This window comes from Danio rerio, chromosome 9, assembly GCF_049306965.1.
Source record: "Danio rerio strain Tuebingen ecotype United States chromosome 9, GRCz12tu, whole genome shotgun sequence".
NCBI lineage: Eukaryota > Metazoa > Chordata > Actinopteri > Cypriniformes > Danionidae > Danio > Danio rerio.
The window spans coordinates 38,287,501-38,310,000 of record NC_133184.1 but is presented as its reverse complement, the minus strand read 5'-3'; the positions used below and the strand labels follow the sequence as shown (position 1 = coordinate 38,310,000).

The 22,500-nt window shown below is 34.1% G+C and overlaps 1 protein-coding gene across 5 annotated transcripts in view; it reads right to left on the bottom strand.

Moving 5' to 3' along the window:
- The window catches only part of lrp1bb (low density lipoprotein receptor-related protein 1Bb), a 667,407-nt gene that overhangs the window by 94,478 nt on the left and 550,429 nt on the right, over window positions 1-22,500 (bottom strand). For all 5 annotated transcript variants that reach the window (XM_073912904.1, XM_073912906.1, XM_073912905.1 and 2 more), the window contains 7 exons: window positions 19,877-20,005; window positions 16,684-16,806; window positions 14,396-14,536; window positions 13,812-13,999; window positions 7,392-7,575; window positions 7,186-7,271; window positions 1,999-2,121 (listed from right to left, as the gene is read on the bottom strand). In XM_073912904.1, coding sequence (XP_073769005.1) covers window positions 1,999-2,121; window positions 7,186-7,271; window positions 7,392-7,575; window positions 13,812-13,999; window positions 14,396-14,536; window positions 16,684-16,806; window positions 19,877-20,005 — 974 coding nt within the window. The remainder of the gene's footprint in view (window positions 1-1,998; window positions 2,122-7,185; window positions 7,272-7,391; window positions 7,576-13,811; window positions 14,000-14,395; window positions 14,537-16,683; window positions 16,807-19,876; window positions 20,006-22,500) is intronic.

Sequence of the window (22,500 nt, the reverse complement as noted above, 5' to 3'; positions counted from 1 at the left end):
CAAGAATGTGGGAATTGCCACAAATACACTGTATGAATCTATATCTGTATGAAATTATCAATTGTTATTTTATGCCAAAAAACATTAGAAACTTAGATGATGATGAACTTAATTTGGACAAATTTAAAGATGATTTTATGAGTAATTTATTTTTTTTAGCCTCCAAATTTTAAAAAAACTCACATCTCAGCCAAGTATTGTGCTTTCCCAACAAACCACAAATCAACTGAAAGCTTTTTTATTTGGAACTTCTCAATTTGCAATGATTTGCCCTTATGGTGCCCTTATTTTTGTGGTGAAATATCCAAAAATATTAATTCTGCCCAAACTATAAATAACTTCTATATACCATTCTATCACAATAGCATTATTCTAGCATCTATATATTATCTATATAGCATCTTTCTTTATTAGCTTCTGCTTTAAAATAGATAATAACTGTTTAAGTCTGCTTATAGGGGTGGTCTAGAGTTTTTTGAGTCTTGGTTGTGTTTGTATAATGCGAAGCAATGTGTAAAAATCACATTATTTTATTCATATATCTTACTTTGATTATATACAGCTACTCAGCTAACATGAAAACGTCTGTCAAAGTTCCTACGAAAGGCCCCATGCTCAAGAGGCTCTGATTGGTTAGCTAACATAATGTGCTGTGATTCGCGGATCGGCTCCATGTCACCAGAAAAAGCATAATGCCCATCAGACAGAGTAACAGTCAGTCAGAGTAGCTGTTAGCTGTATCAGTATGTGCCTGAATCAGATAGAATATGATACAGAGGGCACAGCTGAACCTCAGGCCTACCCTCTAAAATAAAAGTGTCTTTCACATATGTTTGAGTTATAAACATGTGTAAGTAATATGAAACCGTCACACATCTTTGCGAGTGTTATTTGAGATGTTGAAATCAGGGAGAATCTGGAGCGCTGGTAAAGACTGTGGGTGTTTACAGTGGTTTGACGGATAAATATGAATTTGTAGCTAAATAGTTAACAGTGCAATTTGCAGCATTACCCATTGTTTACATGCTTGTTTATATATTCCCTACAACATAACGTTAACGCTAGAAACTGTGCGTGAAATGTAATAGATCAATTTTAACAAATATAAATACTTACAGGTTGTGGCTCACAATCCACACAGCGTTGTCTATTACGGGTGGAGGAGTTTTTAGGTGATTCCAGCACTGAACTGGGAAAGATTCTGGAAGCTGTCCTTTGTCAAATGATAGCTATGCATTTTTTATGATTCTCTAGTACATAATTAAAATTAAACTGTAAGCACTTCTCTCTTTGTGTTGTGTCCTTTGGAAGCCCAAATACAGAAAGAGAAGAGTTTCTGTGAAAATAGCAGTGTTTGGGCGGCATTTTAGCTTTCTCTGCTGCATTACAGCGCCTCTGGCCAGGCCCCTTTGCTGCCCAGGGTGTGTGTGCGTGGTGAGTGCGTGTATCCTGAAGCGCTTGTAATCCCACTAGCCTGGATGTACTTTTTTGTAGTCCCTAAACTTTGTCCCTTGTAGGCTGTGCTAAGCTAACTCTGTAAAAGCCAATGTCTCCCTTTGCATTAAACTTTGAACGTATTACATTCAGAGATGTTGTTTATGTTCACACAGCTACATTACACATCAACTAAAGTTTAAAATATGATATTGTAGTGGACCACCCCTTTAAAAAGAAACCATAAAAAAGATAATTTATTCATAGCTGTTTTTTTCTGTGGGGGAGATACTGTATACAGTGTATTATTGTATATAGTTTACAATTGGTAGTCTGGGTAGTCTGATGCTTTATGAATAAAAGCAATAATATCTGAAACAAAAATGCTGACTGTATGATCCCTATAGATAATCCAATAAAATGAAGTCTGATAATGTGTTCCTTTATCAGTGATCTGAATTAGTTTCATCCAAAAACATGCATCAAAAATGCAGATTGGAGCGCACTTACATTATCGTTGTTTACAGTTGGCTCACAATAATTAAGAATGGTAAGAAAAAATACCTTAAGGTCGCTGCCATTCAAGCGGATTCGGTTTATCCTCCGGCCACTGGGTCTGCTGGAGTCAATCCAGTAAATAAACTCCTTCTTGTAGTCAAAATCTAAGCTGATAATGTTGTTGAGGCCCTACAGAAGAGTGAAGGAAACACAACACAGAGGTGAGTTAGACAGACTGCACAACAAATGTGAGTGTTAGCGCAGTCAGCATGATGCATTAGCCGAGTAAAGGCCACAGTCAGCACACATAGATCAAACTATCCAAAAGAAAAAACAAGAATAAGATGTTACGCATTTGTTCAATTAGCTGTGGGGCTTAATTATCCACTTCCGCATATGCGTATGTATCTCGACAGGATCTGGCAAAGGATGTACTTGAGATGTGAAATATACAGAGAAAGCATTTCTTTTGATGTCTGTTGGCTGTATTGATTTTGGAAAAGAGCACAGAGGATGAGAATCCACTGAGAATCCAGGGAAGCAGTTGAGAAGGAATGCTGAGGGTACATTCGTTACTGTCATGTTCATGTCAGGCTGCTGTCACTCAGTCTGGCGTTTACTAGCCTTTCTCTTCCTTCAGCGCGGCTGTTAAGATTTGGGTGACGGGCATGATGACAGATGAAGAAAAGCTCTGATACCCACATCAGATCATCAGCACTACAAGACCTCAAAAAAAAAGACCTTTAGTTTTATCTTGTGGGCGGAAACTCCAAGCTTATCGCAGGGACGCAAACAAAATGTTTTTTTTTTTTTTTATGTGACATCAGTGATAACAAAAAAGACAGATCCATACAGGTCAACACTGGAGCATTTATAGCAAGGCATAAATGTGCAGTCTGTAGATATTTAATATTTGCTAAATGGATGATTCTACCTGTAAAAAAAAAAAATACTAATTTCGCTTGCTAGAGAGAGTTGCAGAGTTAATTTTATTATAGTGAAAAAATTGGCTCAAATAAAATTCTAGATTTTTAGGCTTATCAAGGCAGAAGTTATCAGATCAATACAAAAATTACTGGTGTGGGATTGTAATTTAAAACTAAATAAATAATAAAAAGTATAATTTGATACAAATGTAATGTATGTATTTTAGTCTTAAACCCCATGTCAGCTTGAGCATTTCATCTAATTTAAATCCTGGACCAGGCCGTATCCCGAGCTGATGCTGTGGTGGTCATGGAGAATTGGACTGCATGAAACTGATTGCTCAAAGACCACAATGCAAAAGAGTCCCCCATTGATCCTGTGGATCAGCCTGACCTCAAGCTGATGCCCTACTCACACCTGCAGCTTCTCCAAGATGGACGTCCAGCTCCTCCAGCCTCCGGTGCCTAGACTGCAGGTCCACACAGGAAGTTTGGCCAGAAGAACATTGGTTGTGCCCAACAGAGCCTGGTTTCTCTCAGGGGTTTTTTTTCCCCTTTTTTTTCCTCGCCAATGACGCCACTGGCTTGCTCGGACTGGGACTTGTGGAACTGTGCTTCAATGAAGCTGCTTTTCAGTGTTTAAACTTTCAGCAGTGAAACTTAAACCACACTGAACTGAACTAAACTAAACTTCAACTCTGAAATCTGGACTATCCTAAAATTATGTTAAGCTGCTTTGACACAATCTACATTGTAAAAAGCGTTATATAAATAAACAGAAATTGAATTGAAAATATGTTTCCCAATATTTCATAGACTGTATGTAAAAAAAAAAAAGAGTTAAAATCATTTGTAACATTGCAATCTTTAGATTAGGATTTTTGAAAAATATGTATGTCTATTAGGATTTACAGTAAGTAAAGAATGCAGAATATACAGATCTTGAAGTTCTTGAACTTACACTTGAAGTCAGAATTATTACTGAGTTATTACTAGAATTATTACCCCCCCCCCCATAAAGATAAAGTTTGTTATAAACAAGATGCAATCTATACAGCAAAAAGTTAAAGTAAATGTTATTTTATTACTTAATTGAGTTATTACTATTATTTAACAAGTCATTTATAACTCATTAACTAACAGTTTATTAATGGTCGATTAACTAGTTATAACAGATAGTTAATCTAAAGTGTTACAATATGATATAATTTAATATAATAAAATATAATATAATATAATATAATATAATATAATATAGTATTTATACCATATAATTGTAGTATACAATTACACTACTCAATAAAACATGATTTATTATATTATTTTATACCATGATTTATAATTATTATATTATGAGCTGCAACCCTGATATTAATAGTTCAATACTGCAGAGATGTTCATCTTATGGCTAAGCCAGCTTTTTTCAGCATTTTGTTTTACCTTGGTAGAGTTCAGATGACAAATAATCTCAGAAACTGTACACTCAGACAGCCATTATAACAAAATAAAGTCATTCAGGGTGATAAAAACAGGTTTCTAATGATTAAGCGATTGTACATGATCTCTTTACATACTGCACTGGTAATGTTTCAAACTGAAGAAGCAGCCAATGCTTTAATTATGGAAACTGTATGGTAGCACGATAAATAGGTAACTAGCATTCAATGCAGCGAACGAGATCATGCACTGTGCTAGCATGAGGTCCCCAAAGACCTCCGCTGCCGGGATGAGGCCACAGGGGCCACTCATACTTAAGGGCAAAAGCCTACTTCTTTTACTCTTATTAAACACAACAGAATAAATGAAAGTGAATGACTGCCAGTGAGATTTTCCCCATAAAAGGCAAGCGTTTTCCGAGAGCCTATAGACGTTTCCTTGGATGACAGCCTCAATTGGCATGAATAATGTAACGAGCGCAGAATTGAGGAAAGTCACATTTCACTTTGAATCATCATTTTGCTGTTAATGACTGTAGGCCTTTAATGACACCAGCTGTGGATAATAGCATAGGGAAACTGAACTTGCTACACTCAGCCAATCAGAAGTGGCGGTTTCATAGAAAAACAAAATGACATTTCATAGAGAAAATGCATTGTTTCAAAGAAACTCAAAGCAGTTTTCTTCTCTGCAAACAAAGTACAGCATGTGAAACAGAACTTTAATGGCTACATTTTAGGTTTAGCTGATAATAAAATTTAGCTGTAATAAAATGAATGCTGCATACTATTTAATCATAGGTCTGCACGATTTGAAGGAAAAAATTAATAGCTTTTTATCTGATCAAAAGTGCTATTTAAAATGCAATTTGCCATAATTTTATAAAAGAGCTGGACGTTTGATGTGGTGGGTTTTAACAGCACCAAAAAAAGACCAAGCATAATCTCAAAGTATGTTAAAATCAGAGGGGCGTTTGTCTCACAGGTCCATTTGAGATAGCACCCTCTAAATGGATATTGGATAAGACGAAATGGCCAAGCATCCGTACAACAAACTGGCCGCCGTACAACAAAATTTTGCAAGCTCAAACTCTATTGTGACTGCGGCATCAGTAAGACCATTGACCTTTTAAAAAAAGTAGAGTTATAAATTTGAGTAAATGTCATACATTGTGTGTGAACTTGGTGTTTAACCCTTGTGTGGTGTTTGTATATTGTTACTCACCCAGTGTTCATGGGTCTAGTGGACCCGCTAGAGTTTTGGCTTTCCAAATTAACACTATCAAACAATTTTATGTTAAATTACTCAACAAATGTTTAACTAATCCCAATTACAAGCCATATGAACAGCAAACATGGCTAATTTTTCCTCTTTACCTTTGTTAGGTCAAATTGATTAATTCATATTGATGAATTAATGTGCTTTTTGTTTCTTTTTTTATTTTATTTTTTTATTAATGTTATTAAAAAAAAAATAAACCCACAGATTTGTTTTTTCATATTTTTCCCACCATGGTCATGGACATCATCATTAGAGGCCCCTCTCTCTTCCACAATCATTTGCAAGGCCCTCGCAGCAGATAATCTTTTGACCATCTTGATCAGTTGTGATAAGGAACCACACTGGCAAAGTCTTATTTATAGTACTATGCCCCTAATTCGCAGATGGGACAGGGTCTGAGAAAATAAAGCTTGGAGAAGAGAGAGGGTAAAATGTGCGGGAATGTAAGAGCAGACAGTGTTGATAGTTGAATTTTCAACAATGTTGCAACTTTGTGTGGGAGAGGGAGGGGAAGAAAACAGCAGCATCAGAAAGGAGGAAGACAGAGTGTAGGAACACTGGACCTACACTTTCAAGACTTTTATTAGACCTGGGTCTAGTGGACCTGAACACCTTATATGTAAACTAAATGTGTGGGGGGAGGTACATTATGCGGTCGTTGAAAATTTGTTCGCATTTATGCTCTTCAAAGAAAATAAGCCAAAGCCAATGAATTTCAGGTTGAAAAAATTATTCATTGTTTAATTTTTCTGTTGAAAAAAACTGAAAACGGGTCTCACAGACCGAACACCATACAAGGGTTAACTGTACAATGTATTGTTGGAGAAATTAACTAGCTAGTCACAATTATTTCACATATGTCTTATGAGCCATGCTGGTTACAACTAACAGTGTCATGGTGGATAGATAACAACTGCTATTTAAAAAGTCAAAACAATGTCAGATTACTTTTGTAACTGAAGAGCATGTCATCTTTATTTTTGTCCTTCAATGTGTTGATAAGTTACACTGCAGTATGTCAGAGCAGAAAGCACTTGCACAGTGAAATAAATGTCACTTCAATTCTCCTCACAAACTAAAGGATGAAGAATAAAATTGCAATGAAAGCTTTGAATAGTAGAGCATGTTAGCTTGCTTATTTTTTGCTTGATCGTGTGCATGGATAATGTAACCACAAATCAAGAGCTGTAGTTCCACAGAACTAAAGAGATTCACAAAACAGAATCTCTAAACTGCCGTTAAATATAAAAGGCACACAAGACCAGAAAAACAAGCACCTGTGTTTTGAGGTTGATGATCTGGTTCTAGTTCCATCAAGCTGGGAGACTAGTTAATGACTTCAATTAGTGTTTTTAAAGGGCATGGGAGACAACAGACACTATGTTGTTATCACAGCTGTGTCACAGCAGCTTAATTGGTCCACCATTAGCCTTTTACAAACACAGCAGTTTCATCTTATGATCAGGTCTCTGAAGTCTACTAACAATTTTGTGTAGCAGTGCTGCAGTCTCAGTTGGCCAGATTACACGGGCCACCGTTCAATAAAGAGTGATATGAAAATAATAAATGAGAGAATGCAATTAGAAAAACAGTCGACGTAGAGCTTTACCTGCTTCAGGAGAGTGTAATTGGATCCATCAACGCTTAATTTTCTGATTTCGTGAAGATCAGCAAGTATAAGGAATGGTTCTTCAGCTGGGAGAAATATAAAGGTGACTTGATGAGAAGGAGCTGGTCAATTGTGAAGTTAACAAAGCCTGAAATCATCAGGGTTAGCAGAGAGTTTCTTGAGGGAATTCACCGAATGATATCTACCTGAAAGAGACTTGCAGCTGTTGGGGTCTTTTCTGGAAGCTTCATAGCCATCTACACACAAACACTTATAGGAACCGTATGTGTTGGTGCAGTTCTGACTGCAGGGCAGGGTGGTGGAGCATTCGTCAATGTCAACACACGTTCTCCCATCATTCTTCAGGTGAAATCCTGGCCAGCACTTACACTAGACATACAGGGGAGAAAATTGAAATTTGAGAAGTTTGGACTGTAAAGGAGTAAACCATTAAAGAGGAATAATTGATGACAGACTGTTGGAATATCAGAAAGTAAGACACACCTTATGGCTGCAATGCAAAGAGAAATGGATATTACAAATCAGGTGTGAATATTTAATAAATCAACAAACAGAGTCAATGATCTCAGCTAACAGTTTCAGATTCTGAAAAAAAGGTTCCCTTACGTGCCCATTAAGTTATATAACATTCTGTTCTTTTCATTCAAAATAGATGATTATTTTAGATGATGTATTAACATATTTTTAATATTAATTAAGTTTCAGTCTCATGTTATATTAATGACCCCAGAATGTTTTTACAACATTCCATCTGTATTATGCTAAAGTATTTGTAAACTTCACATACATAAAGCAAAAGTAATGTCTATTACTCCCTTCTTCAATTTCTGTAAAATGTGAAAATATTTTAATTTTTCACATAAATAATTAATAATATTAATAAATATTAATATTATTGAATAATTTGAATACTTTTATGTAAATTACAAGAAATAAAAAGCCTACAAAAACATTTCTAAAAATGAAAAAAAATATCTGTACAATTTAAAATGTAAAATATGATCGATCCACCCCATTTCTCCTTCTGTTTTTAGTGTGTGTACAATCTGTATCACTGACTAACTTTTATACACTCCAAAAATTACTTTTACTGCTTGTTTAAACTACTTATTTAAAATGAATTAAAACAATTCCTATGAATTAAAATTCCTATTTGAATTTTTAAAAATATTTTTTATATTATATATTCACAAGAATGTTCTAAAACATTGTTTCAGGAGTTCACATTTAGATTTAGCTTGATGCTACTTGCAGGTTTGGCATGTTGTCCCGGGAGAGAACCCTGAGCTCGGAGAGAATTGAGCCCATGGCTCACGTCTGGTCAATTATGGCCCGTTTCCACTGAGGGGTTTGGTACAGCACGGTTCAGTTTGGTACACAGTTATGGCTGATTCCACTGTCAAATGTTACCTGAAAGCGAACCATACTGTACCACATTTTCAATACACTTTGCAAAGGGTACCTAGCACAACAAAAGGGTACCAAAAGGTGGAGCTAGACACGCAGCTGAATGCTATTGGTTTACAGAGAATCGTCACTCGCTCATACACAAGCAGAGAATGAAAACAAAGGAACCGCCATTTTTAAATACAAAGCCGAGACATACATCATAATACTATATGCATACCATAACCAGCCATGGTTGACCTGAGCTCAAATAAACCTTATCATTGTCTTGGTTAACAACAACAAAACCAAGAAGAACCAAATCTGCCATGTCCTGTTTTTGTTTTACAAGGCCGTCTAAAAGCGCGAGCAGTTTCACTTTCTCCAGGGAGATTACGATTGCCCACGTGAACATCTAAATTTGAAATAACAAATTTCTTCAGCTGATGATAATAACGTGCGCATGATTATTGAAGTGCTTCTGACATACGATCCTTTCAGAAAGAGATAAACACGAGAGTAAAGCACGAAAAAATAAAGGAGAAGTCGAAGCAAATTATTTCACCAACCTAAAACATGAACAAACTGCATGTTTAAAACTATTATCATAGCCTTTTGGACAATTAAGAACTCGGAATGATGGAATTACTTTCTAACAGAGGTTACATGTGTTGATGAAGATTAAAGATACAGATGAGAGGTTTGCTCTGACTGGGCTATATGTTGTGTGTTGTTTTTGAATCCAAATGAGGACTAAATGTATCTGTGTGTAGTTTTACTATAATTGGTATCATATCGGAGACTGTAAGGGTCTGTTTGTGTTCATATATGTTGCATTTAATTATTTATTTTATATAATCGCAGACGTTACAGTAGGCTATGTCACACTATCACTGATCTGCAGTTATAACCAAATAATGTTCAGAGAAAGTTTAGTAATGAACATTTACACAAGTTTTTATATGTATTAAGCCTCTGTTTTGTTAGAAGTGTTTTTCGTATGTGAATGACCAGCACAGCTTTACTTTGAGCAAGGAAATGCAAGCCTGGTAAAGGTGACCCGTACTATAACAGTCAGTGGAAACGGTCCATTAGTGGGTAAGGAGGTCTGAGATCAGGTCTCGAGAGCTTCCCCCTGGTAAAATGAGGAAAAGGAGGAGATGGGGTGGAAGGAGGAATTCTTCCAAAACAAAAATAAGGCAGTGAGGTGAATTCAGTCTTTTTATTGTAGGCTTGAATTAATCTAATTGGATTTTGGCTGATTACAGATGTGAGACCAGCTGTGGTCAATCGGCTCACGTAGTCCTCTTGAAATTAGTTTGAAAACTTCACTTAAATAACACTGCATCCAAAAATGTTCAACTAATTTTGTGGAACGTTCTGGAACATTTCATTAGCTAGGATTGCCTCTTAATCTACAGTTTTTGCATTCAAAATCATTATTATTTCAAGACATTTGTCAGGTTTGTTCTTGAACTGTTCTTATATATAGAAATAGTTTATAGTGCATCATCATTCTAAGCCTCAGATGCTATTTTTGACCTTCTAACAACTTAAAATCTATTTTCTACATACAAAAAACAGTTCTTTGTAATTCATTAGACCAACTGGGATTTGCAGTAGCAGTTTGACAATTTGACTTGCCTCTACTGACTGAGATGTCAGCCAAGTCTTTAGTTATTTTAAAGATACATCTAGGATTCCTTTTCTTTGTCAACATTTGACCTTCTATTGCTAAAACAATCTATTTTCTACTCAATCTACCATACTTTCTTGCTTTTATTTATTATTTATATTGTGCTCATTTCTAAGCTGTTTAAAAAACAGAAATGCAATGTAAATACAATGTAATGTTTTTGTGGGCTTTGGTTGATTTGCTGTTGTAAGCTGTAAGGATCTTTTATACAACAGTTCATTTTTTACAGTGATATGAAACTAATGTGGACAAAACTGCTTGAAACTACTTTAGCTGATTATTTACTGTACATGAAGATAATTGCATAGTTTAATATGTGCAAATAAAATAAATAAGACAGATACATTTGAGGTTATTTATAAGTTCCAGGTCAGGTTAACTTTGATGTTATTCCAAATCTTGCTGTTGCTCTTTGCTCAGTCAAGAACTTCAGTAGCTTTCTTATGATCCCTTCATTTATACCACAGTGATTGAGGTCAGGCTCTTTGACTCAACTACTGTATATACAGTATCCCCGACACCTTTATCTATTTTGAGGGTGACTGGTTTAAACTCTGTCACTAACTCTGAACACCTCAGATGATCAGAGGTCAAGTGAACATGGGACTCCTGACACCTGGTTTGGCCATCAGTAACACAGCAGATGTGTCTGTAACTGAGAGAATGAGAAAATGAGCTATAAAATGTCCCCCGTCAGACATGCCTCTAGACAGCTCCCGCAGGCACCTCCGTCTGAACATGCCAATTAAGTACTGTACCAATGAAACAAAAACTGGGACAAATCGTTCTTATACTTTTTTTTTACTTTGTTCTTTGGATGTTTGCCTAAGTAATTCAGTGAAAAGACCTTACAGAAACAATAACACAGCAGCTCCTGCAAATCAATTCATCAGTTACATTTGAACAAAACCTGTCATTTCAAATAAGCAGAAAAATGTCTCAGAGACGCAACATTTTGTTATTAATGTTTTCGTTCTAATATCTGTAATGTCATAATAATAATAATAATAATAATAATAATAATAATAATAATTATTATTATTATTATTATTATTATTATTATTATTATTATTATTATTATTATTATTATTATTATTATAAGCTTATGATAACAAAATATGTTTAGGATAAAAAGTTTCCACAATTTGTTGCAATGATTTTACCCCCACTATTATATCACTATATAATATCTCTACCACTATTTTAACTGTTATTATTACATTATATGTTTATTATAAAAATAACTCCACATTAAATTGTAACTAATCCCCCATTTGGCTGAATCACTTTTGGTCAAATATATAAAATGAATTAGATGGGCCATTACATTCTGACCACCCATAAACTACAGCATTAAGCTCACCTTGCAACTGAATGGTGTCAAAGGTTCAAAAAGTATCTGGTGTTGGGAAAATTTAAAGGGACAAATTGAGATGGCCTGGGAACTCTGAACTTCAACCCCAATAATAACAGACCTTGTGAATTATTTACTTGCCACTGTGGTGTGTATGAAATGTGGTGCATGGATGGCCAAACAGTAAACCATAATCCAGCCATGAATCCAGCACACTGACGGTAGAGTAGATCAAAACCTGTTATCTATCATTCACAGTAACTGCAAGGCCATGGTGCAACAAATCACCAGCAGCTACAACAGTGGTGACCAGGAAAGTTTGTCACAGATCACCCCAGTCCTCTTTGTAAAAGTCTGTGCCGCGGATGACCCATTCAGGTGCCCATACTACTGTAACTACACACTATTGCCAATAATGCATAAAACGGGCCCAAGATTATCATGTTTGGCATGTTTGGAAGAAAGTAACCTAGTATAATGAATCAAGATTTCTTGTATATTATGTCAGCAATAGAGCATGACAACACAGATTAACAACTGGGTATTTTACCTGGATAAATTGTTGGGTGAAACAGCCCAGTGATAGCAGTGTTAATAATAATAATAATAATAATAATAATAATAATAATAATAATAATAATAATAATAATATTTTATTCTATTTATAATGTGCTTTTCTAAAAATTTAAAACACTAGTTATACTCTGGGTGAAGTTTTCATGGCTTATTTTAGGCATTCTAAATTGTCCCATAAACACATGTATGGTTTTTTTCCTTAAATTTAATCACAGGAAAATATGAATAAAAATAGTATTATCAGTCAACTTCTTATAAATACTTTTACTTATGGGAAAACATTGTGCAATTCTGAGTGTGCGTCACACAGGTGAGTGGGCTTGACAAACCACCTGTGGGAAACTCTCCATATGCACCAGACACTTTCTCATAAACACTGCATTGCAAGAAAATTATAATTGAAAAAAACAACAACAAAAACAACAACAAAACAGCTTGTCACTGCATCTACAGTATATATTGCGGTTCTTGTGCAATTTTTAATTATGGGAAGGCAAATTATCAAATGCATTTGTTTATATGGCAATATAGATTTATATCTCTATATTATATTTTCATCAAGAAGATTCATACAGATTCCACAGGCATATACTGATATTATAACTGTTATTATAACATCATATGTTTATTATATAATAAATCCAAGTCCATTGTAATAACCCACATTTGGCTGAATCACTTCTGGTCATATATTTTAAATTAATTAGAAGAGCCATTACATTCTGACCACCAGCAGAATAAAGCAGTAAGCTCATCTTGCAACTGAACCGTGCCACAAGTTCAAAAAGTTTCTAGTGTTAGATTGGAAAAATCGAAATGGTCAAATTGATACGGCCTGGCAACTCTGAACTTTAAGCTCGAATATAACAGACCTTGTGAATTGTTTACTATCCACTTTGGTGAGTATGAGCAGTGGTGCATGGATGGCCAAACAATAAACCATTATCCGGCCATGAATTATCCACAGCTCACTGACTGATTCCAAAGGCATATACTATATGTTTTTTTACGATGTGGTCACATGTTGATTGGTCAGTTTGTATGTCTCAGTGTTTGGGATTTGGGCACATGGTCAAGAAAGATACAAAATGGTAAACTTTGCTGTGGCTCTTTTCCTGCTCTGGATCTTCTCTGACTCTACTGCTTTCAGGCTCTCTTTGAGGCCTACTCTCTGGTCTTTGTCTCTCTCTCCCTCCCTCTGTCTCTTACCCACTCTCTCTCTCACCCTCTATCTATCGGGTAACTTTATTTGACATTTAAGCTGCAGGGTACAATTATTATCATATGTAATTAATTCAGTTGAAAACAAAGCAAGTTATTGTCATTAAATCATTTCATTTCTTTAACATTAACACTTCATTGTTCCACAATTTTAGCTATTAATGCAGCCCTTATTTCCATTTTTGTATAAGATTGCAGAAGAATGGTTTGACTAGAAATGTACAGTTTTCACCATCATACTGATAACTTTTTAGCCATTCGGCAAAACTACAAACCTGTTGTAGTTGAAAACCCATTTATACAAAGTGCTTCTTGTATCCTCATTTGTAGGTCAGATAAAAGCCTCTGCTAAATGAATAAATGTAAACCAACCTTGTATCCCACTGGTAGATCCTGGCAATCCTGGGTACAGCCGCTGACTCGCCGGTTGAGACATTCGTTGACATTGCAGTTTTTCTCATCTGACCGATCTCCACAGTCATCTTTCATGTCACATAAACTCTTCTCAGAAATACAGCGGCCATTTGAGCACATGAAAAACGAACTGTTGCACAAGCTCTCTATAAATAAAGCAAGCACAGCAAATGTATTAGAAAAAAGCAGAAAGCCATTCAAACTAAAGACATGATTTTTTGAAAACCAATCTGAAATTATAAAAATGCTTTTGGATAAAACAAGCAAATAGCTTAAACTCTGTCATGCTAAAAGTATAAATGTTCTCGCAACAAATCTCATTTCAAGCTTTCTGCAACTGCCACTAAGTGCAAGGCCTTTTTTTATATCTAAATGTTTGGCACTCTAAGAAAACATGCCATCCCTGCAGGTCAAAGTTATTCACTTCAACCCCCTGCTTTTATCAATGATGTTACTTGGCCACTTGTATTCCCTCCGATGTTCAGTAAGCCCCACATCCATCAGTCAAACACATTTCAAGCACGGCTCTGTTGGGCCATTACCGGCAGCCAGGCATTTAAGGTTGAGGGGCAGCTCATCAGAGTGGTCAGGGCAGTCTGGGTAACCATCACACTCCCACTGGGCACTGAGCAGGCATCGGCCATCAGCACAGCGAAACTCATCCGGTCCACATGAGCGGTACACTGTGTGAAGAGTGACGACTGTCAGCACACTGACACACGCTGACACCAAACACAGGGCTTAAAGAGACAGCTCACACACACTAAAATGAAACTCTGACAGCATTTATTCACCCTCTACTTGTTCCAAGCTTGTTTGAGTTTCTTTCTTCTGTGAAGCACAAATGAAGCGATTCTGAAGAATGTTAGAAACTGGTAGCTATTGACTTCTATAGTTATTATGGATGTGTTCAACAGAAGAAGAAGAAAAAAAAAACACCAGGGTAGGGTTGCACCAGTTTGTAAGTCTTTTCTGAAACTGGAAGGTAAAGTCCACTCTAGGGTCTTGATAACTACTAGCTAGTTTGTATCTAAATTTGTTCTTACTTCGGTTGCACTACATGTACTTATGGTAAACTGTAGTTAGTAGGTAGTAAGCAGAGGCGGATTTAACCAAGCAAGGTAAGTGGCTGCTTAGGGCCCCAGGAAATCTGAGAGCCCCCAATAAATATATAGAAGTATAAATTATAACTAAATTATTACAAAATAAAATATTTATCATGGAGCAGTTCAGCAGTCAAATTTATAAAAAATATATTTGTTATTTTTAGTTGCAAATTAATTTTACAATTATATATATATATATATATATATATATATATATATATATATATATATATATATATATATATATAATTGTTTAAAATGTAGAAAAGAAAATTGAGTGAATATAAATACAAATTAAATCAAAGTACAAAGGGTGCATATCAGGAACTGGGCCCCTTGACTGGTATTGCTTAGGGCCCCAAAAAACAAAATCTGCCTCTAGTTGTAAGCTCTAAAGGTAAAATTAAAGTTAAATTAATGCGTAGTCGCATTAAATTACGTAATATAAAATAAAAAAGCTTTTAAATCAATAAACTGCTTTAAAATTCTGCAACTAATGCATCTATAACTATCTTATGAAAATGAAATAAAAAATTACTTTTTTATTGCACATTACGTTACATTCAGTCACTATAGACCTTCTTTTTTTTCTTTTTTTTTTGTATACACAATTATGCTGAGCACTGCACATATATTTTAGTTGAATACTTTAATTGTCATTATCAAATTTGGTAATGGATATGCAAATGTTCAAATTAAGATTAACATATTATTTGAATCAAGTTTAAATATTGCAAATTCATATTAACAAATACAGTTAACTAATGTTTACAAATACAGCCATTCTGAAAAGAGTGGCTCTGTAAAAAGTTCTGTTAGGATCTCCATAGTCTAAAATGTGACCCACTTCCATGTACATTCTGATAAATAACTCATTTTGTTTTCCACAGGAAGAAAGAAACATTACATTATTAACTAAAAAAAAAAGTATTATAGAGTGCTAGTAACCAATGACAGAATGCTAATCTTTAACTGAACTAAGCATGGTTGATGTAAAACAACATACAGTAAGTGCATAGTAATGTTACTTTCCAATAAAATAATTAGCATATTTCTTGGATGACAGTGAAGAGCTAATGAGATTATCTCTTTGATTCTCTTTGTTATGAATAATTTGCTATGCTTCCTATTTCATATTTTAACCTCAGTGCAATAAGATCCAGTAATAAATGGCAAGGGTGTGTGCATACAGATGATGTCCTGTGGAGAGGCTTCCCTTTCATGTTGTCATGACCAGGGCTCAAGTTCTCCATCAAACAGCCCACAGATGTTTCAGTTTTAAGTATGAAACATAGTTTTAAAAAAGTCTTAGAAAGCCCAAACAATTAAAGCACAATACTGACTTGTCTTGAAATTGTTCTTCTTGATTAAGAATGTACAGTTCAAATAATACGAGCTCAGAGCTGCCTCAGGCTCACTGTAAAGCTTTAATTAACAGAGAAATGCCTCATTTTCTATTCAAATACTGCACATTTACACTAATTTATTGTTGGTTTGGTGGTATTGGATTTATTTTATGAATAATATTGGTATTTCCTAACTCCTAAAGGGCAAAATAGGCAACTACAGAAATCAAAGATCGTAATTTCTCAATAAAAACGTTGCATTTGTTAGATGTTTAAGGCATAATTCTTAGGACGTATTGATGAAATAAATAAATGAATGTCATTTATTAGCAAAGTTTGAAAATTGCAGGAAAGATTGATTGCAGGAAAGATGCTTACCGCATTCAAGCGATTCATCTGAGCCATCTCCGCAGTCATTGTCATGGTCACATACGAAGCGTTTAGGAATGCAGCCTTTGTTAAGGCATCTGAAGGAATTCTCATCACATGTGTTATTTGGAGCTGCGGGGTAAACAGAAAAACCTTGAGCGTAATTAATTCTCACTTCATCCACCTTCTGGTGCTAGACATTTCAGCCAAATCCATTGCTACCAAAGGCTAAAATGTTAGAAAGTACTACAAGATCATTATATATATATATATATATATATATATATATATATATATATATATATATATATATATATATATATATATATATATATATATATATATATATATATATATATATATAAATCAAGGCTTAAATACATTAAAGGGCTCCTATTTTAGCCCTTTTACAAGATTTAAGATAAACCGTTGGTGTCTTCAGAATGTGTCTGTAAAGATTCAGCTATACCAAGAAGGTTTATTTGATGTATTTGTGTTGGAGTTTATTCAAGCCTTTCTGAAATGATGAGTCACACAAATGCCATTACAAAGTGTGCAGGACACACACGCACACATGTTTAATTTTGCACTGTTTCTGCACGTCTTCTTGTGGCAAATGTGACAGGATATAAGTAAATGTACACTGCTATATCCATTATGATACTGCACAAAATAAAACTGATTTAACGTCCACAAACGGGTACTCCTGTTGTGTTTGAAGCAACCTCAAATATGGTTATACTGATACTATGCAGCTGTGCTGATTCCAGTGGTCAGGAATTTTATTCTTTATGAATTATTGTCTTTAATACAAACATGCATTGAAAAAAAAAGTTAAACTTGTTAAACTCATTCTTGAGGTGCAGCTGATCACAGAAAGTTGAACAGGTTTCTTTTCAAATCCTGTTCTGTGGATATGTGTATGTTAATACGAAATGTAAATACGCTCCGGTTAAGCAATTTGGTGGGTGGGGAAAACCATACTCCATGTCACATGTTAGTGAGCCTCAAAATCACTGGGATTTGGATTTTAACGTTAGAAAAAAAAAAAAAAAAGACTGTTGTGCTTCTATCTTTCCAAAATGATTGTGGACACACTATACCTGCACACAGTTCTGTTCAAATGTTGATTTTGCATAATAGGTGCCCTTTAAAGTGCCCCATTAAGTTTTCTATATTACCTTGCATACACTTTGTCTGCTACCTTTATAAAGGTCTGCAAAGTTTAAAAGTGCATAATAAATAAAGTCATCTTCTAAATAAATATTCTTCTAACGTTACTCTTCTCGGATCCTAAAAGAAACAATCAATTCTGAACTGCAGAAATAAGTTAAAATAAATCAATTCAACTTTTACTTCAGAAACTGATTTTTGATCTATAACAAGTTTTCATAAAGAATTTTAACAAAATCTATGGTCTGCCTGCCTGCTAAAACAAATTATACTTCAGCATTGAGTAAATGCTGTAACCCATGGCACATCCCCAGCACGTAACTGGTGCAGTTGAGAGAATTTATACTTTTGTATTTTGCCTGCACTTAAAAAAAATAAATAAATAAATAAAAAATAAATAATAATAATAATAATCATGATGAGGTTTATCATTAGTTGTAACCTTTTGATTTTTTATAATTTGTCAGTTTTTAAAAATGTACGTTGTCAGATTCCAATGAATCAATCTAAATATGTTAAAGTTGAATACTATTAGATTTATTCCGTTAAAAAAAAATATATATGTATATGGTATAAATAAATCTAACTGTAGAAAAAGCTAGGTTCAATCATTAAAATTCTATGAGATCGGTTTACTTATTATTCAGGGGAAAATTTGATGCGTATTCAAACTCCACACAAAAGATTAAATCCAATGTATTTTAAATTAATAAGAAGAATTTCAGGAACATTGGATTTATTAATATTATTACATAAATCTTGTTCTTATTGGTTTCCTTTATTTTGAAATAACAAATATCAATCACAAAGTTTATTAGTTTAATCATGTTAAAAGTATGTAATAAGTGGACATTTTCAATGCAATCAGAACACATAAACCTTATTTGTCAGGTCTAAAAAAAGTGTGTGTTACACTGTAACAACTATTCTGAAACCCAATAGAATTTCTATGTTCCACTACATAGAGTTTTTGGCTGGAGTTTTATTTTTACAACAGAAATGCATTGGATGCTACTGCAATGGATGCCACTGTAATGCTAAAATGTAATGTTTTCTGCGTTAATTCTGTCATTGTTTATGCATTTGCATTGACTTCATTTGTAATCTACATGCATAAACACTTAATGTAACTTTTGTTGTGAACAAGTAATAGTAATATTTCAAGAATTTACTCATAGTTCTCATTTTTAGAGATTTATGCGTCAGGATAGGGGTAAGGCGTTATGTTCGACTGTGTGAAGGCTCTGTCAAAAACAAAATATACAAAAGTATAAATTGGCCTTAAAGGAAAAGTTTACCCAAAATTGTTTATTTTGGTCATCATTTGATTTACTTTTACTTTTTCAAACATTTACTGGTTTCTTTCTTCTGTTGACACAAAAGAACTTTTTTTGAAAAATGTTGGAAACATTTAACCATTGACTTTCATGATATGTCTTTTTTCCTACAATTGAAGTCAGTAGTTACAAGTTTTTCAGTTTTCTTCAACATATCTTCTTTTGTGTTCAACAAAAGAACAAAAATCATAATAGTATGGAGTACATTTTCATTTTTTTGGGGTGAACTTTCCCTTTTAGCTTGTGTTTTTTTTATCTGTCAACATCATGTAGAGGAGGAGCATTTAAGACAAAATATTTATTCCAGTATAACAACACACTTTTTCTAAAACTCCTGTTATAATAAATGAAGCTGCACAATCGTACTTTGTATCTGCACTTTGTTGTTCATGAGCGTAATTAATTCTCACTCTTTTTACCTCAAGGGGCTAGTCATATCAGCCAAACCCATCTCTACCACAGGCTGAAGTCTAACATGCTACAAAACACATCATTAACGAAATGCCTGTGGTTTAGAATATCTTATTCGAAAAGATGTCATTGAGCTTTTAAATCCTGACCAGAGCACAAATCACTCACTCAGTTATAATGAATGGCCAGCACTGCTTCTAGAACAACACCTGAAGGGAACTTACATCGATAACACATCGACATGCAGAAGACATTTCAAACAGATCAATGGGAATATTTACCACAGCCGGCTGCCGCAAGCTCATCGCTGCCATCGGGACAGTCTCTCTCCCCATCACACAGCCAGCGCTTGGGAACACATGCGTACGAGCCTGGACAGCTGAACAACCCCGGTGCACAGGTCACAGAGCCTGGATGATTTTTGTTAGTAATGCACCATTAATTGCTGTTCAGGTCTAGCATTTATGAATGGCATAGTATTATACATGTACATCACACTCACTGCAGAAAAGCTTTTCTTCATTAGGAATTTTGCCTTGCTTTGAAGCAAATAAATATACAGTGATGTGAGCAAGCATCACCAGCAAGTCCATTTCTGAATGGCTGAAGGAAAGTAAAATTATGATTTTGGAGTGGCCTAGTCAAAGTCTTGACCTGAATCCATATGAGATGCTATGGCATGATCTTCGAATGCTTCAATGTGACTGAATAAAAACTATTCTGCAAAAGTGAGTGGGCCAAACTTCCTCAACAGCCTTGTAACAGTCGCATGTCAAATTATCGAAAATGCTAGATTGCAGTTGTTGCTGCTAAGGATGGCCCAACCAGTTATTTTGGCGGCCTTCTCACACAGGGATATGTAGTTTTGTATTTTAGTTTTCCCTTAATAATAAAAACTTTAATTTAAAAAATAGCTTGACGTGTTTACTTGTGTTAACTTTGACAAATATTTAAATTAGTTTGATGATCTGAAACAATCAAGTGTCAAAAACATGCAAAAAAAAATAAATAAATAAATAAAATTAGTAAGGGGGCAAAGACATTTGTTTACATCCCTGTATATGTTCAATATCTAAATATTCTTAAATCAATATTCATTTAGCTGAGATATAAAGTCTTTTTTAAAGTTTTAAAGTATAACCATTAAGTGAATTTAAGTTTAAATTAAGAACATGCACGTGCCTGTGAGGTCAGAAAAAAACATTTAAGGAGTAGTTTTTTAAATATAATTATATATATATATATATACTGTATATATATATATATATATATATATATATATATATATATATATATATATATATATATATATATATATATATATATATATATATATATACATACATACACAAATGATGTTTAACAGATTAAGGAGATTTTTCCTATTTTTCAGTATTTTATATAATATTTTCTTCTAGAACAATTTATTTTTTTTTGGTTCTAAAAAGAATAAATAAAAATTAGGTCAATATTATTAACCCCCTTAAAAAACTGAAATTACACATGGTAATGGACATTTTGTTTGGGTTTCTGAAGGTTCACCAAGTCAAATTAAGATATTTTAAGACCATAAAGACAGAAATTTTAGACTTGTATAGGGCTAGACGCTAAGGATTTTTAATGACCCAGCACAAAAAAAAAATTTATTTGTTATTTCTTAGCCACATATTTTAAATAATGTGTCAAAACAAGCAGACCTTATTGTAAGGTATACATCAATTTTTCTTCAACATAACAAAAAAAAAAAAAGAATTTCTTTAAACAACAGACTACAGTTATAATATTAGTTATGAGTAGTTGTTTTGAGATGTGTTGTTGTTGATTGGATGTGTTTTGGATCAGTTGGGTAGCTTTACATAAACAAAGGAAAATTAAGATCTGTTTAAAATGGATTAAGACCTGCAAGACAATATTTCAGTGAATTTAAGAAATTTAATGGCTAAAATTGTGTTTTCACACTAGCACTTTTTGTCTGCACCCGGGGTTCATTTGACGCCAAAGTACAGTAAATTTAGTTAATGTGAACGTGTCTTCTGAATTCGGGTGTGCAATGTGCGGACGTCTTTCCATTTTGGCGCTTTGTTTTTGTGTTCGTCACCTAGCAATAGCAGTACACACAACAGCAGCTCGACAATGCAAGCATACTGGGGTTCAAAAGGAAAAAAAGACAGTGTGAACACAAACCAACCGAGAAGGTGGCAAGGAGGAACAATCGAACTTGGGTACAGGCCAGGCAATTGAACCAAGTGTTAAAGCACCCTAAGACCACGCAGATAGCCTGTTTTAACACGAGCTGTATACCAGCCAAAACAGACTGGGTCATATGACCATCTAGTTATGGTTTGAGAGAGATTTAATCTTCAAACAAATTGTTGTTATTTATCTTTTATTTATTTATTAAACAAATAAATTAAATATTGTATTTATTTATCTTTTTTGTAAATTATCTTTTTTTCTGAGAAATCCACAGTGGGTAAAACCACCGTTTAAAACCACATAATAAGACATTTCGATTCTCAAGTTTTTGATTTAGCTTTGTACTAAAAAACAAGACAAAAAACTCAAGAAAGAAAATCATTTATGCAGTGCGATAATCCGTAAAAGCTGTTTAAAAAAAGCTTAGCACACTTCTCCAAGTTAAAGGTTGCTTATTAAGCTCTGAAAAGTATTTATTATGTTTAATTGCATTTGCTGTTATTAGAAACAGGCCAACATCATTAATATCTCACTGACATTTCATTACAATCCAATTAAATGATTGTTTACCACCAAATATTTACTAATGCATTAAAACAATATTGTATTTTTCATTATAATTGGACAATTTTTAATAGCGCCATCATATTTAGCTTGTGCATAAACTAAAATCAATCAAAATGTGCATTGAGAAACAGAAAAAACTAAT